Source organism: Sprattus sprattus, assembly GCF_963457725.1.
Source record: "Sprattus sprattus genome assembly, chromosome: 1".
Lineage (NCBI taxonomy): Eukaryota > Metazoa > Chordata > Actinopteri > Clupeiformes > Clupeidae > Sprattus > Sprattus sprattus.
In genome coordinates, this window is record NC_137920.1 from 67,863,880 (window position 1) to 67,883,016 (window position 19,137).

Below are 19,137 nucleotides of genomic sequence, written 5' to 3' on the forward strand. Positions count from 1 at the left end.
GTGGCAGATTTTCTCCCACAGCGAGTGCTACCAGTGTTAGAACTACACGAGTGCTTCCAGTGTTAGAACTACACACACACTCACCACACACACACACACACACACACACACACACACACACACACACACACACACACACACAACACACTTGCTACGGGAGAATATCTGCCACTGGCCATTGGAGTGACTTGCAATCATTGCCTAGCAACAGTTGCAGTTAAATCTTGGAGCTGATCACCCCTAAAATGAAAACTTAACATTGAGAAATGTACCTGCGCCGTGATGTTTTTTGGTAAATTAGTTTTTATGTAGTAGTATACAGATTCATGTTCATTGATTTATTCAGGTGGCTTGCATGCCACAGGCTACACTGAGAAATGTATCGTAAAGGTTTCCTGTTTTACCTTTGGGCCATAATCCATTGCCAAAGTCCCTGTCTGATTCAGTCTTGCCTGACCGATGCCTTGGTCCAGCCACAGTGATAGAATGACAACATAAGCCTGAGGCTTTTCCCCAGGCTCTACGTTTTTTTCCCACAATGAAAAAGACAGCCTTTAACCTGAGGCCCTTCCCACTTGGTCCAAGTTGAAAATGTAGACTTTTCCTCCAAGTGCTCCAAGTTTTTTTTACCTCATTTCATTTCAGGAGATGGCGGAGGAGTAATATCAGTCCAATCTATGCATTGCATCAGTCCCTCCACCCCCACCCCCACCCCCCAAAGAATCTGCTCTTAGGGCATCATTAAACTGCCCTCCTGAGCTCCATAAAGTTCAGCACGCACAGATCAGGCCTATGCACCGTGCATTGCAGCCCCAAACAGACTCCCATCGTGTTAATCAATCTCTCTCTCTCTCCTCCATCCCCCGGCGGTATATGATATTAAGCTTTGATTCCTCCGCCGTATGGCCCACTCACCTGCCCAGCTGCTCTCGGCTGCCTTGCATGGGGTCTGTGGAAGGCCACCCGCCTGGGCTTTTTATGAAGCGCAGAACGGAGCTCCACAGCATAGCGGTGAGTCACGGCTCACATCTGAGGTGAAAAGTGTGAGACCAGGGCTCCACAGGTGATTAAGGGGCACTGACTAGAGCCTTTTCAGACAGGGAAGCTCAATGGTATATTGCTTGTAAGAGGCTGGACGAGCTCACATAGCGTTTTGAATTGTGTGTGCGACAGATGTTTTGGTTTCTATGTTGGGTTTCTATTAGGTTGCCATCATATGTGCACTGGGTTTATATATTCATTTCTGCGTATTCTCATTGGATTGCCAGGATGAGAAGATGTGTTGCAGCTCATACCCAGTGGAGGGTTTTGTTGGCCCCTCAGGCTTAATTAGCCAACGACTCACAAACTTAATGGATCATTTCAGTGTTACTGATTTTTTTTAAGCTAAAACAATGCTAGAGACTACTCCCGGCCTCTGGAGTAATATTGATCGGCAAATAAAGCTCTTACCTAAAAAAGCCTTCCTAGCTGTGGTGTGCAGTGTTTTGGAGAATACTAGGTATACCAACAAGGCCTCTTACAGTGTTATAGCAATACTGTGCAGCTACAGTTCCTGATACTAATATATCATATATATCATAATCTTTCATAAGTTATCATGTTTTGCTTAACATGGATGAAATGTTTTTGGTGTGCTGGTTAATGACTCAGAGAGGCGTGCAGACATATTGGCTCAATTCGCTGGGCCATTCAGTGAAGATAGGGGTATGGTCATATTTTCCCTAAAATACATACTGCTGTATTCATAAACTACATTTTTTTTAGTTTTATTCATTTTTATAAGGTGTTATTTTATTGACGTGACCTTGATGCCGACCATTTCATCATTGTAATATCCTGCCTGCCTATTTACATTTACTTAATGTCGCAACTGACATTTCTGTCCTGGCTGATCTGTGCTTAATTAGTGTCAATTGATTTTGTCCCTGTAGATAACAGTAATAATCGAATGCTATAATTACACATCATCTAAGAGGCCACTAACTCTCTTTCGCCAGAGTCTAAAAGGTGGTGGTGGGAAAAGAGCAACCCTAATCATAACACACATTAGGCCCTAACAAACTACGTGTGTGACAAAATGGCGCAACATCATAGGGAGGAGTCGAGAATAATTGTTATTTGCATGTATCCAGTCATAGGATGCAAAGGTAGGGGGGAACCTTTGTGGGACAGATGAAATGGTGTATTCATTTGTGGGAGTGTGGGTGTAGTACAAGCTAGTATCATTTGTTTGGTTCAAGTCCAACAGATATCAGTGCATGTTATAAAATATTGAAGCTGTGTAAAATTATGAAGTATGTCGTGTTGAATTGAAAAAAGCCCAGCACAGTTCAAAGTGTAATCAGTCCACAGTTCAAGTGTAATGATTGCCATGGTCTTCATATTATTTAACATATAGGCATACAGGCCTTATAAACATCATGAAAGCAAACTACATAACATATTAGGAAAATTATTTATGTAGAATATTGCGGAAAGGGTAGTAAAGATGCCTAATTTCTTAAGTGGTTACCGCATATAGTGATAGAGAGAAGAATGCACTGTATATGCGCTTATCAATCAATACACCAAAAACACCAAGGTTGTCTTCAAAGTATTTTTCAGCAAAAAAAACGAAATACTCACAAAACAGTCACGGCCACACTCACAGAAGAATGAGATCAAATTGTTGATCACACAATGATCAATCACAATCCTCTTCAGGAAACAAGCTCTCCGTGAAACACAGGTCATATTTCATATCCAGAACAAAGTGAATAATCCAAAATGGCATGTAAACCAAGCAAATGTTCAAATAATATTAGGAAACTTTGGACTTAGGAACTTAGGAAACTTGCTCACTTGGTCGCTTCCAAGTTCACCACAAACCAGGTGACTAGCAAGCAAGACAGAGAGAGGAGATGTGTGGCGGTTAAAAGTGAATGACAGCGAAATAGATTAATGGTCTGCCACGTTTCATCTCTCTGTAAAAATTAGGTTGCATTCTACATTTGCAATTAAGTTTTATACATAACATAAAGGCTAATAAGATAGATTTGATTATGAGACGACTTACAGGAAATGTATACTGAGCGTCTCACGAGGCTTTCTATGTTTCTGGGTTAGGGTTAGGGACACAGCCAAATGAGGTGTTGGTCTGCCTTCGAAAGGTGCTTAGGTCTGTGTACATGTTATGAAATTACCGAATGAAAATAGCTTCACGCGATGCCCTTCTCTGTTGCGCCTAAGAACCCGTGGTGTGCAACTATCAAATTAGGGCCCATTGTCTCCAAGGGCCTCTGTTGCCAAGCTTTTCACTGGATTTCCAAACGAGGCACACAAGTCCAGGTGGAAAGCTAATTAAGTGCTGAGCTTCAAAGAAAGCCTCTCTCTGGCGCTGGTCTGCCACACATTGTTTTATCGTACATGCTTCTCAATTGAGAAAGTGGTACTGATGCGGATTACTGCTTCCGTTGTTCAGCTACTGCAGGATGATATTACCTACATTACCGGTGTTCAAACTCAACACTCTGCTGTAAGTCGTTGACTGGGTAGAGTCTACTTTCCCCAGTCTCCCCACTCCATTTGAAGTCCTGGGCCTAGGAGGCGGAGTGGGAGGTAGACTTTCAGTGGAACAAAAAATATTTCAGCAGTAGCTTTGGAAGTCGTTTTAGTTTTAAAGTACAATAGCTGCTGCTATATTTGTTAACTGTTGAATCACTTTTAGTGTTTTTACAGGCTAAAGAACTGGATTAAGTACCTCACGTTACAGTGTTTACAGTGTAGATCTAAAAGAGATGGGAAGTGAAGCAGATAGATATTAAAAAGGCACACAAAACATATTTTAAATGAAATCTGTGTTAATGACTTACACGCACAGAACCATTAGTATTTAATCCCTCTAATGTGGATAGCCTCTCTGATGAATAGATAATGGCAAAGGCCCAAGTAAAACTGTCTCCTCAAGCCCAGTCTTTCTGTGCCTAATTAATCCTAATGAAACACCCCCCCCCCCCCCCCCCCGCACACATACACACACACTCTATCCCCATCCCCCCTTCAGGGAAATCTGCATTCTCCTTCGTACCTGCGACCAGCCGGTGCATTGATCATGGCGGCACAGCCTCCTCAGAGCTGAGGCTACTGGTGCAGGGAGCTGTCAGCGTGATGGCTGGGTTTGACGGCGCGTGCTGCCGCCCCTCTCCCTGCAGAGAGGAGATAAAGGAGGCACAGGCAGCAGCGGCAGCACCGATCGGACCGGAGCAGTGGTGGATTCCGTGGCAACCCAGCTCTCCCCGGGCTCCCTCTTTTACCCCTCCCTTGCACACACACACACACACACACACACACACACACACACACACACACACACACACACACATAAACACAGACACACACACACACACACACACACAAACACAGACACACACATACACACACACACACACACACACACATAAACACCCACACACACACAAGCACACACACACAAACACAGACACACACACACACACACATGCCGTACACCACACACAGACACACACACACAAACACACACACACACACACACACACACACACACACTCTTCCCCACTTACCCGTAGAGTGTTATCTAGCTACCCCACTATGGGCAAGTCCCCTGGATGTATGCAAACATCGTATGCTGGTCTGCAGCTTTGGGAGTGACTCATCTCTCTCAGGAGTGCAGTACACTCATCCCAGGGATGGACCAAGCAGGTAAATGGAGAGAGTGGGGAAAAAAAGTCTCCTCTTTGCCTAAGCACATTTATAGACATGTGCACAGCTGAGCCATGCGAGAAACAGCTCATGTTGTTCTAGACGCCCAAAACTATAACAACAGTTTTTCAGAATACTTGGATATTCATGTGAGACGGCGGAAGATTTATCCTCACAGGTAAAACCTTACAGGGGGAGGTGCTTTAATTTTATGGGAATGTCCAGTGCATCCACATCAAGTACCCTGAGGTGTGTTTCCCCCAAAACTATGCAAACTATGGGTGCGTACAAAACAGAGGGTGTTGCTGCCTTGTTGCCTCACTGCATTAATAGACGGTTGTCTCATAAGGCATTGCTTTCCATTAAAGGCTTCTGCTAAGAACGTTGGTGTCGAACGGCGACTCGAACGTTGGTCTTTTAAAATAACGTTAAGGTAACATATAACATCATCGATACATTGATGCTAAGTAGACAGGATAGAGGGCTGTATCAGTTTATAGTTATATCAGTTAACAGTTCTTCATGCCTCTCTGTCATGTTAGACACCCTGCTGAGATGGGAACAGACCCTATGTGTCATGATCACTCGTGTCCTTGATAACTGATGATAAACACACTGGCACAAATCTCAAAGCATGTAAGGAGCTCTGGGATTAGACTTTACAACAGGGAGCTCCTGACTTATTTTGTACAGCTCATCATTGAACTGGAACTAAACATGTCACTTCACCATAAAGTAACGTGGTGTGATATTATGGGGTGTAATTAATGCCTAAAAAGCAGTTAATGAGAGTTAGATTTCAGCAGATGAGCGATAAGGTTATTGGCAGACTTCCCTTACTAAATGAATGGCGGCATTTTTTTGCTGGGTCATGGCGCTCATTGCTGCATGTCTGTAAACTCAGACAGAAGTGCATCTCTCTCTCTGATGTGTGTGTACTTGGGCAGCTCCCGGCGACGGATGAAAGGGTGGATTGTGTCTGTTGGCAGGAGGCTTCTGTGTCTGATCTGTGTCTGACTTTTTGACTTTCACAGTTATTTGAAATAGGGGGGGAAAAAAGTGTTTCATTGTGAGAAATATCTATCTCGGAAAAGACCTCTGACATGAAAGAAGGTTGAATATATCTACCACAAACGGCAGTTTACCTCAATACCTGAAGAAGAGGACATTTACAGAGTCTGGCTGGCTCCTTGCTTGTGATGATAAAACTTTCCTCCACAATTTTGGGGGGACTGTGCCCATAAATATACAAAATATATTCAGAAGGGAAGTGTGGTTCCCGACGGCCTTTTTTCGTTTCTCAGAAAGGAGGGGCTGTTACCTGCCATTTGAAGCCTCCCACCCCCACCTCCAGCTTAATGTAGCTCATGAGCAAAATAAAATGACCCTTGGGTGCAACTTTTCAAATCATCGCCAGCCTCTATTGTTTATCCCTCTGGGCTATAAGCGCCTTTATGGCTAGCAGGAGTGCACCCTTTATTCTTTTGCTTTTGAATACTGCATATTAAGGAAATCACTTAGAATTCCCAGACTCTTTTATTTCCTTGACTTTCATATGGCATCAGGGCAGAGCAAGCCGGTGTGCTGTGGCTGAGACTGATTTGGTTTTATCCCAAGCCACACTTGCTGCTCTGTCGTGACCACAGGTGATGGCCTGGGGGGGGGGCTCCGCTCTGGTCCTTACGTGACGTCAAAGTTTTCCGAGGGCGCCTGACACGTCGCCAGGCCCCCGGGGCCATTTCCGCCCAGGCCCTGCTACCTCGACCGCAACACCCCCCTGCCTCCCCCCACTGTGAAATCCAGGATTTGCTTTACTTGGACTCTGATAATCTCCAGGCCCTCGCTGTCAAACACACTGAGTCACAGATGCTCCCGGGTTGAGAAAACAAAAGCAGTTAATTTCACAGAAGTCATGTTGGGTGGTCATCATGGCCCTGGCTTGAGCATGCAGTTATCTGTGTGTGTGTGTGTGTGTGTGTGTGTGTGTGTGTGTGTGTTTGTTTGTGTGTGTCTGTGTGTGTGTCTGTGTGTGTGTGTGTGTGTGTGTGTTTATGTGTCTGTGTGTGTGTGTGTGTGTGTGTGTGTGTGTGTGTATGTGTGTGTGTGTGTGTGTGTGTGATGAGTACGTTTTCAGTACGGAGCATTTAGTCATGCAAATCTTCATCATCTTTGAAGTGGTTATTGAAAACACATCCATCAGAAAGTCATAATTTGTTCAAAATCTTCAGGACACTACATGCTTTTAATACACTTGACTCGTACTTACCATAGTACATGAAACCCCAGCTTTTTGTAAGCATTTCAGCGGGTCACAATCATAGACTCTTATATGTAAGTGCTGCTACTGCTTCCATGTGATCTCTGGGATCACTGTCTTTGTGATCCATGTGGCTCCCTCCTCATTTTCCAGACTAATTCACATTCTCACAGTCTCGGGAGAGTGCTGGAATGGATCGCCTGCTGATTGCCTGCCTTATTTTAGGGCTTCCGGCAAACGCCTTGGCTCACGTTTGTGCCTCAAGGAAAGCTTATGGTTGATCCCCCTGCCTGCTCTGTGGGCACATATCCCGTTTTTCCACATTTAGCTTTTTTAGACTGTGTGAGAGTCAGGAGCCAGTGCCTTTGAGTTTGAGTCGTCACTATTCCCTTTTCCATGGAAATGGTGCTCTTAAGCGCGTGACTCTGCCATGTCACTCCCCCCACACTTCAACACGACCCGGTGATCAGAGACACTCCCGTCTGTCAGACAGGTACCAATAAAAGTGACTGCTACCATGCAACACACTGACAATCTACTGCGCTATTTTATTTTTTCCCTTGACAGTGTTCTCTTTTAGAGCAGGTAAATACCATGACAGATAGTGATCAGAGTTTGACCTCTACATGGCTCTCCTAGACAGCACAAGGCAACCCGTGCGTGTGTGTGTGCGTGTGTGTGTGTGTGTGTGTGTGTGTGTGTGCGTGTGTGTGTGTGTGTGTGTGTGTGTGTGTGTGTGTGTGTGTGTGTGTGGTAAACAATGCCAATGAGGCATCGGGGGAGGTGTCTGCCCGTGCATCAGGACAGACGTTGACACCAAATGCACTTTACTGACCTGCCAATTAGCTCTGCTATTTGCCAACCTGCAGTGCCGGTGACAGACTCTAGCCTATGGTGTCTGACTCGGGGACATAACCGCCACCCCCTCCAGGCCTGGTCTAACGTTTGATGTTTAATGCGCATTGCACCGTATCATCTTTCCAAACCAATTAGCCTGAAAAGCTATTGTAGTGGAGCCATGGCTTGTCACAGTAGTCAAAGTTGTTTGTTTACAGTATGTGCGCAACGCACAACACAATGATCATGACTTTCCTTTGGTTGGAGTTGCTGCTTGACTGCCTGACATTCTAGGCTCTGTGCAGTATCAGGCTGACCACGAAGTACTTTGTAGGCCTCTGACATATACTGTGTGTGTGTGGTGAATGTAAAGAGCACCCCCACACTCACCCCCAAGCGCGCAAACTCTGTGGGTGTTTACCTAATGAAGGCCATGGACAGGCCACTTGGCTCGCAGTGACACTTACACTTTAAGGTTGCGTGTTGTACCTTTCCGAGAGCTCTAATTAATGGATTGCTCTGAAGCGGCAGTCTCGTCCGTGGTGTCGACTGAGACCTCCAGACAAGCTCCATGCCAAATGTTGAAAGGAAATGAAGTCAGATGAAACCCCCTGAACAGCCACTGTCAATATTTGAAAACAGAGATTTTTTCTGTGAGATATTAGGCTGGCATAATGTAGACAGATGGAGCTGGGCACACTTTCTTTGATGTGTTTATTGGTACTGTAGGGTTTTTCATCATTCCCATGGTCTGTTGCTGTCTTGCTAGTTGACATATTGGGCCCTATCTTGCCGATCAGAAACGCAAGTAGGACGGCGCCAAGCGCAAGTAGATGTGTGGGCGGCTCTATGGCGCAGTTGCTATTTTAACGGCGGAAAAAACACACTTGCGTCCAGCGCAAGTGTCAAAAGGGTTGGTCCAAAGGAGGTTACTCAGCCATAGGTGTGGTTTGGGCGTAATATGCAATAAACCAATCCGAGCGTCATTTCACATTCCCTTTAAGAGCGAGAAGCGCATAGTCCATAGCGGCTTGTTATTTTGATGGCGGAATTACCTGGTGGAAGACCGGAGAAGTTCACAGCCGAGGAGACCGACGTGAGATTTACACCAATTTTTTGTCAAGCCATATATAATTACAAGGAAAATAAAGTATTTACCACTTGAGGAAATCATTGTGAAATCCATATCCAAGATATTTTAAAAATAAGCATACATGTAGCCTACACATTGACCCAAATGATTCAGGTTAATTGAAGCTGCGTGACATTTGATTTATTGTATGGCTTTGTAAAAAGCCGGGAGATAGATATATATGGGGATGCGAGAAACCCTCCAAAAGTAAGCAAAGTCAAGCAAGCATGTCAAGGTATTGCCGTGATTGTTTCTGCAACGGGGCACCCGAAAACGTTGCCGAAAACGCTATAATGACGTCCGGAGACGTGGGACATCCAAGCTGGAAGGTAACACACGTTCTCGTGCCTTCACGGGAGGTGGATCTGCCTCGACCCAGGATCTGACGGCAGCAGAGGACATCGCCACGTCTACCCTCACGCCTGAGAGCGTGCAGGGATTTGGGGGCATGGAAATCGGCACCCAAGCCAGTGCACCAGCTGACCAAACCCAAGGTACATAAATAAAGTCCACATACACAGAGATGAGTTTACAAGATTTATAATAATACTGGCATTAAATAAATGCAACAAAGCCATACAATAAATCAAATGTCACGCAGCTTCAATTAACCTGAATCATTTGGGTCAATTGTGTACGCTAGATGTATGCCTAGTTTTTAAATGTCTTGGATACGGATATCACAATGATTTCCTCATGTGGTAAATACTTTATTTTCCTTGTAATTATATATGGCTTGCCAAACAATTGGTGTAAATCTCTCGTGAAGACGACAGAAGTAAAGTGTAGCCTACAGGTCCTATACTGTGCGGGCAAGCACATGCGCCCTTAAAATAGCGTTCTGAATACGCGTTACAGACTTTAGACATTGCGCCTCACATTAGACCAGCTTTTTTTTGGTCAATGGCGCACGGCGCACGGCGTTGTTTTGAAACTGCAAAATACCACTTGCGCCAGAGAAACGCCTTCTCTGTTCCGCCCCCGCCCATGTCGGCGCAAGTTCATTTCGAAGCGCGCCTCTAGAGGGAAAATCGCGCTGTGCGCCGGGTGCAAGATAGGAATGATACATGCGTCGGTGACAATGTCAATTGCGCTGGGTGCAAGATAGGGCCCTCTGTCTTGTTTGATCGCACAAATGAGATGTTGTGTGTGTTTTTCAGGGGAAATCTATAAATAAAATGATCAGCTCTAAGTTGCTGCTTCCTTTGAGCTGAATTCCACGATTCCTCTGACCCTTCTGGAGGGCAATGTTTTATTTTGTTTTTGTATTAGTGCCATGTTGTGAGAGAAGACTGGTTATTTGCCCCGGGGGAAACCTGCTATTCATGTTTTTTGTGTATTCGTTTTTTTCGGGGGGGTTTCTCGGTAGCAGATCAACTGTCAGAACTTCATCTGCAGATGATTACTGAAGGAAGGAAATTAATGAAAAGAGAAACACCAAAATGTATATTATATATAAAATATTTTAATATAGTTTATAATCAGTCATAATCCACTATACATTTTCATTACCAAAGACAGCACATTCTCACTCAGTGTCATGTTCAAATTCCTTTGAAAAGAAAGCAATATGGAAAAAGGAATTTAGAATGAAAACCTACTAAATGAAGTCCAGTTAAGAAGAAAAGTATGCACTACCAACTACTACCTATCTTTCCAAAAAAGCAAGAAAGGACGTTAAGATAATTATGTCGAGCTTTATTTATAGATATCCCCTGAAAATGATTTGTAGCATAAATGCAACTGCACTCTGGACTCTAGTAAATGTTTTGGAATTGAGTGAGATGTCTATGGTCCGCCCCATCACTATGCATGCAGGGTTTCTGCGCTAGCTTCCACAGGCTTTCAAAATTGCTTTTCGTTGAAGGCAATGTCACTGACCTGGGAGAGAGCTAGAGGAGTTTGAGGTTAGATATTATCCTGCTCCTGTACACGCCAGCTGCTAAATCCAAACATGGTCTTTTTCTTTAAGCTTTGATGGCTTTGACATTTCAGATTGGTTCTTGCCATAAAGCCGACTGGTATTGCGTGTCCATCTGGACAGCTCTCAACACAGCGACAAATACTGAAGCATGCCTTCCGGTCGCCAAGAGCTAAAATTAATTATTTGTTGTTGGTGGTGGTGTTTTGTTTTGTTTGGCATCTGATTTGACTTTGAGGCATTTCTTGTTACGATGTATAATAACTGATAATATTACGATAATTATGTTCTGTGCTTTGGTAATTCAAGGACCATCCATTCTCCATTATCCATTTTCTCGTGCAGAATTAATGTGATCTGCAGTGTTAATTAAATTTATATATGCTTTAACTAGAGGAGACACAGGGAGCATTGTGTAACCTCCAGTTCCTCCCATCCTGGCTGCAAGAAACAGCCCTGGCTCGGGTTTGACAGGAGCTTTTGTCTGCCTGATGTTCATGACCATCAGCAGGGTCTCCATTTGGCAGTTTTGTTTTTGTCTGTCCCGAGGCAGACATTTGTGTGTAACCTTTGAAACCTTTCAGCTCCTGGAGGGGAATGCGTGCTAACTGAAATTAATCACGGGAGGTTTTTAAATGAGGCATGGGGCCCATTGGCTTGGTGAAATGCTGGTCAGGTGTAATGCTGGCCCATCTCCCTGGCCAACCCTGCAGTCACTGCTCAGTTGAGATGCTTCATTTGCAGAGAAGAATGGGAGCCGTTTGAATGCATTAACACATGAGGAGTGTTTCTTCCCCCCATGGGATAGATTAAAACAGCAAGTCTGTGTGAAGTCATCCTGTGGCAGGCACCATGGCGTCATGGTCTATATGCAATTAGATGAGGATCAAATGGAAGAAAACACACATCGAGATTGAAGGCTTTGGGCTAAGCTTGGCAGTCTTCACAGATGAATTTTGTCCGGTTCCATTTCAGTAGCTCCTGTGGTCTGCCAGTGTTACCAAACGGGGCTGCACTTTTATTCTGACTATAAATCACCAACCAGTAGCTCTTTCTGAATGCTAATTGGCACAGCTGAAACCATTTCCTGCCTCCATTTAAGTTTTGCCTTTGTTGTGTTTCTTCTTTGAGGAAGTCATCTGCTGAGACCAGTCCTCCTAGCTTTAGCAATCTTAATGTAGAGTATAATTTAAAAAGCAAAAACTTTTAAACTTTCTTATGAATAGCCTTGAACTCTATAAATAACTCACTGATTTTTTTAAAGGCGCAATAGGTAAAGGTTTTAGTTTAAAACATAAAAAAATTACACAAATAGCAAATGAATGTCAAGAAATAACACTTTTGATGAAATGTCAGGAATGGTGTTTTTATCTTAAAATCCTATTTCCAATTTCGGAGGGTAAAAATAACGACACTTAGAGTTTCTGATCATTTTTGGGGAAATAAAACACTCCATATCCAGCCTCAATACATTTTCTGAGGCTGGATAAAATGTATGAACATACCCAAGTAAGCATGTCTATCCTGTAGTTAGTATCAACAAGTAGCTCAGCAGCAAGCCCATCAGTTAACATTAGTAGTTAGACTCCCTGCTTGATCAAAACCTTGAGTGCTCAAATGGAGAGCTGTTTGCCTAGACTAAGTTAATGTAACATATAAATATCAATTGATGTTGATGGAGACATTAATCGTAGCCTTGATATCTTTCAACCATACAAATGTTTTCATTCTACACAAGCCTTCAGCCTTCCCCACCTTTGTATACTTCTGTGAGGGGAGAGGCGGTAGGAAGGTTCACACTTAGTAGTACACCGGCCCCAATCTACTTAGGGTGGGGAGTATGAAATAGTGACAGCTTGTCAGACTTACATATAGCCCCTTTAAAAATCTTGAGAAGTGATGAGTATCTATGAGAAGCTCATCTGAAGATCTACCTATGCAGCAGGGTATTACAGCTCAATGATATGTAATGGATTATGTATAGTCTGCCGGTCAGTATAGGAAATTAAATCCCGACATGGCGGACGGTCTTGTTTCATCCTGAAGGGATTTATTTTCCCTATACGTTATCCAGCTTAATATACGCTTACTTGCAAAATTATATAGACATTCCTCCATAATATCTATTTTTAAGTGATTTTTTTGTGACTTCCGCTAAGAAAAAAATGTTCTTCACGCCAATAGAACTTTAAAGTTTCAGGTGTTGCTTAGCAACCCATTACTTACTTTCTGTTATGTTTAATGACCGGACAACTTTCGGAATGATATGAAAGATGCTAATTAGAAGCACAATACCCGTTGCCAATGACAGTGGTCTTTAATTTTACGCAGCGATAAATATAAAGAAATATCAGACCTCCGAACGTTGGGGTGGCCCATTAAATCAGCGAAACTTTTGGGAAAATTCTGAGGAGCTGTATGATAATGCCATTATAAAACATCTAACCTCTCGGATATTGTAGTGCTTAAAGTACCTCTATCCATACATATCCTGCCAGCCAAAATGCATGATTGCCATGACTATCTATTGTGGTGTTAAACCTGATGCAGATACTTCATCTTGGTAGGGGAATTTTATTTTCATTTTCTTTCCTCAAGTCTCCCAGCCCATCGCATGCCTGTGATTCCTGAGCACGATTTCCTGCACCATTGTTTGAGAATACTCTTCTTTTCAGTGTATAAAAATAAAATTGCAACATGAAGTAATACATTTCATTCAATGGCGATGCAGCAGTACCACTGAAGTGTGGACAAAGATGAGAGAGAGAGAGATGAAAAGAGAGGGGGGGGAGAGAGAGAAACATTTGGCCAAGGCAATCTCTGGGAGGGGTGCACAAGCCTCTCCTGATTGCCATGGCCAGCGTCTCGTGAATGCATTTGAGATTGAGGTCGCGGCTGGTGTGCCAATCTAGGTAATTGAAATCAAACCTGGTTTAATCCCTGAGGTGTGCTTGCCCGACTCTCTGTCGTAAACCCTACCCACAAAACCCCACACCCACCCCATAGCCACAGCCCTTACCCATCCACCCTACACAACCACAAAGCCACCAGCCCACACAACCCCACAGCAACCAGCCCACCCACTTCCAAGCCACCAGCACCTACCCACACAACCACACAGCCCCTACCCAACACTACCCCACAACCCCACAGCCACCAGCCCACACAACCCCACAGCTCCCACCCCCACTGCCTCCACCCCCTAACCACCCCACCCCACCAGCCACCGTAAAGCATTCAGTGGTCCTTATTGAATTAACATTCCCTTGTTGCCAGGCTAGAAAGCTACTGTATCTAGGGACTACACTATACAACCTGAGCTGTACAGTACATGTACTCCAGCCACGCTTTATTAAGCCTGGAGTGAATTTCTGACTACGCTACGCTGCGTGTGTGTCCAGCAAGACCCGGACAGCCTTTTTCTTGATTTTCTTCTCTTTTTTTTCCACTTCACTTCAACTGGTATTATTAGTCACAAATACATTTAATGAGACGTGATTAAGTGAACCCCAAGAAGACTGTGTGGATCCTGGTTGATGACGTTCATCCGTAATGGTCATGTTTGAGTCACATTCGACACTTGCTTTCAGATGAAATGCTGGGGGAGGGAAAAAAGCCCAGTGCAGCCAGGCAGACCATAATCCATCACGGTACAGGGGAAGTGGAGAGATGGTATTGATGTGAGGAACAGTATTGTAATGGTGCTTCTGGGATGCTCCTGCAGGAAGAAAAGCCTTTGGGAAGATCTGATGGAAATGGCAGGGTGTTTAACATGACAATATTCTTTTACATATTCTGACCTTCAAGACCACAGCTGAACTGACTTGATTGCCTCATCATGACAACAATGTGATATAACTCACTCACTCACTTTTCCTATGTCTGCATACATGCTGTGTTGTGCAGTATACGTTAACTCTTGCATTTCTACTGTATTTACTATGGTAAAAAAAGGAATTTATTTTTTATTTTAATTTCTCTCTGCAGCTACTCTGGGTACACTGGACTTCAGTCTTCTGTATGACCAGGAGAACAACGCTCTCCACTGCACCATCAACAAAGCCAAGGTAAGGCGCTGACAGGGGTCTGAGAGCACTGCCTGTGATTCCACTGCAGTCACTCTCTCTTAAAATTTGGGCTTTCAATTAAAGACTGAATTGTTCTGTGATGAAGTCACACTTTCATGTTTGTACTTCAGAATTCCCAGGCCTTTCCGTTTCCATTTAGATGTATTAACTCTGCAGACGCTTTCATCTAAACCATTTTAGCTCAGCTTTAAGTGAATTTAGCAGAGCAAAGTTAGACGAGTGGGTAGCTCGTCCAATGGTTAGCTTCCCTGGTGGTTCTTTTTCCAGACTGTGCATAATCAAATCTCCTTAAAGTGATATGAACCAGAGGCAAGCTAGTCACAGTTGTGCCGTCTAATCCTCCCTCCCAAACCCTCAAAAGGAGGACAGGCACTAGCCACCAGCCAGGGCTCTTGCCGTAGCTTCTTTGCCAGCACGCTCGACTCCTATCCTCATCATCATGTTTTGGAGCCATTAGAGGGACAATCTGCATTGTTATGAGTGCAAGGATTAGGGCTGCTCAATTATGGCCAAAATCATAATCATGATTATTTCGGTCAGTACTTAGATCAAGATTATTTAACAAGATTATTCATTCAGTGTTTTCCCTAGTTTTTTTTTTCAACAGCGGTGCTGTTGTATGGGCAGACATGGGCATGCAGACGCTGGACCATCAGTGCTTTTATTTAATATACTTTTATGATTATTATTATTATTATTAGGGGCATTATCAACAATGCATATTATAATAATATATTAACCTATATTACTTTTTAGGGCGAGCCTTTAAACTGCATTGTAAAGTGATTTACAAGAACAGGTACACAAGTACACAGTAAGATACAACAATAAAAAGTAAAGTGCAGATTACCACTTGTCTGAATACGTTTTAAAATAATCCACAGAATCATCCAGCCTTAGACGTGGGGGCAGAGCTTTCCATAGGCCATGCATTACTCTATAAATATTAGTGAGAGTATTAAACTGGAACCTGAGAGGAACAAGGAGCCAGTAAAGAGACCAGAGCAGAGGGGTGACGTGAGACCGTCTGTTTGTCCTAGTGAGCAGTCTAGCAGCAGCTGAGGAAGTAATGGAAGCCAAAATCATAATTGAAAATAAAATGTGATAAATCGCCCAGCCTTATCATGGATGCACAAAATACAGGAAGTACAGAAGCTCTTCACCACATGACCCCTCAGTATGGCATAATGTTGTTTGCCTTTGAGTGGGGTGGGGGTGTGATACAGCCAGGCAGCTTGACTGGGCGCTGTAGGGACTCCGAGAGATCATGCTCCTCTGGGGCTTTTCCTGCAGACGAGGGTTGTTTCTGCTGAGTTCTTTGCCCCTCTACGGTATGTCTGAGGGGAATTTCACCCGACAACACACCCCCTGCAGCATCTGCTGCTGTCCATTTCGCTTAGATCCAAGCCCCTTCCGCTACACAGGGAAGCCACAGCACACACACACTCTCACACACACACACACACACACAACACACACACACACACACACACACGCACACACACACACACACACAAACACACACACAGTCTATTGAGCCTCACAGCACTGTGGTTACATGTACAAGCTCTGTCCATATGCCGCAGTACACATCCATAGGCTCCTTCCAAGTTTATGCCATTCCTCAAATAGAACACGAAACGCTGTGGTTTTTTCCCATTCAGGATGATTGATTGATATTTTCAAGTTTTAAAGGCTGAAAACTCCACTTTTCAACGTCACCATATGGACTGATGCTGTCATTACTCTAAACAAGACATGCTGTTTGCTGTTGACAGATACCCCCACTCCCACCCTTGCCATGCACTTAAGTGTTTCTGGCGAGCAACCTCACTGATTGGCGTAGACAGGGTAACTGGAACACTCTAATAATGCCTGTGACAAGAAAGCTTTTTTTCTTTAAATGCCTCAGTGTTGCACAGGGACCTCCCAGCCCAGAGAATGGCCTTGAGTCAAAGTAGTAATTTGTCATAGTCTGGTTATCAATGGCCTGTAATTGTTGCCATCCGTCAGCAAATTGAAAGTTCTGGAGAGGTGGTGGTAAGCCTCTCTTTGCCTTCAAACAATACCTGGATATAATTGTGTACGTAGCATCTAATGCCTTCCATTAGTCCCAATTGATGTCCATGCAAAGCTTACAGAACCTTAACAGAGGCTAAGCCCTCTATGTACCTAGGCCATGCTGTTTCAAGGTTGATTACTTCATCCTCACAATCCTCACTCAAATTCTCTGTGCTTCTTGGAGGCAGTGGTACATCTTTAGTTTTGAAATCGGCATGTTTGAGTGAGATGATCAGGAAGATCCCATTCCGTCAGGAAGATATGCGTTGTTTCCCATCTGTTCTGCATTTTTCCGATGGATAATTAGCTCATAAACAGATTCACCCTCAAACTAGCCAGTGTGTGTCTGAGCCGCGGCCTCAGGCTGAGACCCCCTGAGGATGAAGAGATAATCGGAAGGCTGGATGTGTGTGATTTTCTCCATTTGTTGACGCGTCCTTCATTCATTCAGTGTCTCTCTCTCTCTCTCTCTCTTCGATGAAGCCTCTAAACGGCGTAAACAAAAAGCCCAGCGCCAGCCAGGCTGACAAAGGTTGTCCTCTGGAGACCGACCAGCGCGCCTCATTCATTTTGCCTCTCGTGATTGATGCCATTGTTTAAACACTCACACAATGCTGAGGTGGGAGATGTCCTTCACCAGCAGACTGGTTGTGCCTCTTCTACCATCAGCAATCTGTCAAAGTATTCTTTTGGTCGTTGTCATTAGGGGTAGTGTTATCTCAAATCTTCCTGGCTTGCGTGTTCAGCCTGTTGCCTTTTGGACTGCCTGGCTGTGACGGTCAGTAATTCAGCAGCTCCTGCCAAAGGCCTGGCAGCCTGACTCCCACTACCTTCAGGGTTCTGAAGGAGGCGGTGGAAAGCCTCTTTGGCAGCCACCAAAGGCGCAGACCCTGAATCCAGTACAGTCCTTCAAGAGTTTCACATTTTTTTTGTGTGTGAATGTTTCAAATGACAGACTCTGGTGGTGATCTGTGAGAAATTTGGAGATTTTTAGTTTTTCTTTAAGCACCTCTACTACAAACAAATAATATAGCGATAACAATCACATACATCAAACTGTGCAGAAGGCCAGAGGAAGCAGAAATAAGTTGCAATTTAAAACAAAGGTTTATTTTCTGCAATTGTATGCGCAATCTATGTGGTAAATAAGAAAATATCCAGCTTTCTGAAAAAAATCGGTAAATTGCAGAAAAACTGGCGGGATAGCCTGCCTGTCATCAGACCCAAACATCCACAGCTGGATAGAACTACTACTACGTGAGGTTTGCAGGGGTAGGGGGAGGACACCAACCATAGCCTCTTCTGGAATGGATGATCAGGGGCTCCTCCTGGAGGGGAGATCCTGTGGAAGGTCTTAGCTTGCCCAGGCTGGGATTGGAGTTAACTGATGGGGGTCTTAGCTCGCCCATGCTGGGATCAGAGTTAACTGTGGAGGTCCCTGGATCGTGGAGCAAACAGAGGTCTAGTGTGGAAGACCACGTACTATAATGACAGCAAAAGGGTACACATGTTTCTTAGACCACACTGCCATGTGTTTCCGTCTACACGTGTTTGTGTGTGTGCCTTTGTGGATTATGTGCGTGGCTGGGTTCCTGTGACCATGAGATTACTTGTATCTATTTTAAAGGTACATTGTTCTTGTAGCAGTTGCTTTCAGAATGAATGACTAATGTCCACTGTAAACATGCAGTGCTAGGAGCTCAATGAATGATGCTGTGAGTGCTTGTCAAATGCTAGCATTTAAGGGGGTGACTAATGAGTCATGTCAGTGTAAAGAAGACAATCAGGGAGCATTTAAAAATACATCTAAGTCCTCTGCATACACTAGTTATCAAATGTAAAGGATTCAAATGTTTGCGTTTCTTCCAGAAAGGAATACCATTTTTGAAAGAGAAACGGTTTCGGTTTCTTAGTTTCCAGTCACAGAAGCCCTCTCAGTAGCCGTCTCATCGTCATGGTACACAGTTCTCATGGGTAAGAAAGTTCCCTCTGGGCTAGTTCTTAAGTCTTTTGGGGCCTTAAGTGTCTACCAAAACAGTGAAACTAGAGCACTGGTTTTCATAACAGATACAAAGAGAAAAAGGAGTTCAGAATAGACAGGAAGCCCACATAATCGGAGCTC

General features: G+C 44.0%; 1 protein-coding gene across 1 annotated transcript in view; it reads left to right on the forward strand.

The window, feature by feature from the left end:
* The window catches only part of doc2b (double C2-like domains, beta), a 136,458-nt gene that overhangs the window by 90,036 nt on the left and 27,285 nt on the right, over positions 1-19,137 (forward strand). The window contains exon 9 of the mRNA XM_080836578.1: positions 14,854-14,933. Within this exon, the coding sequence (XP_080692704.1) occupies positions 14,854-14,933 (80 nt within the window). The remainder of the gene's footprint in view (positions 1-14,853; positions 14,934-19,137) is intronic.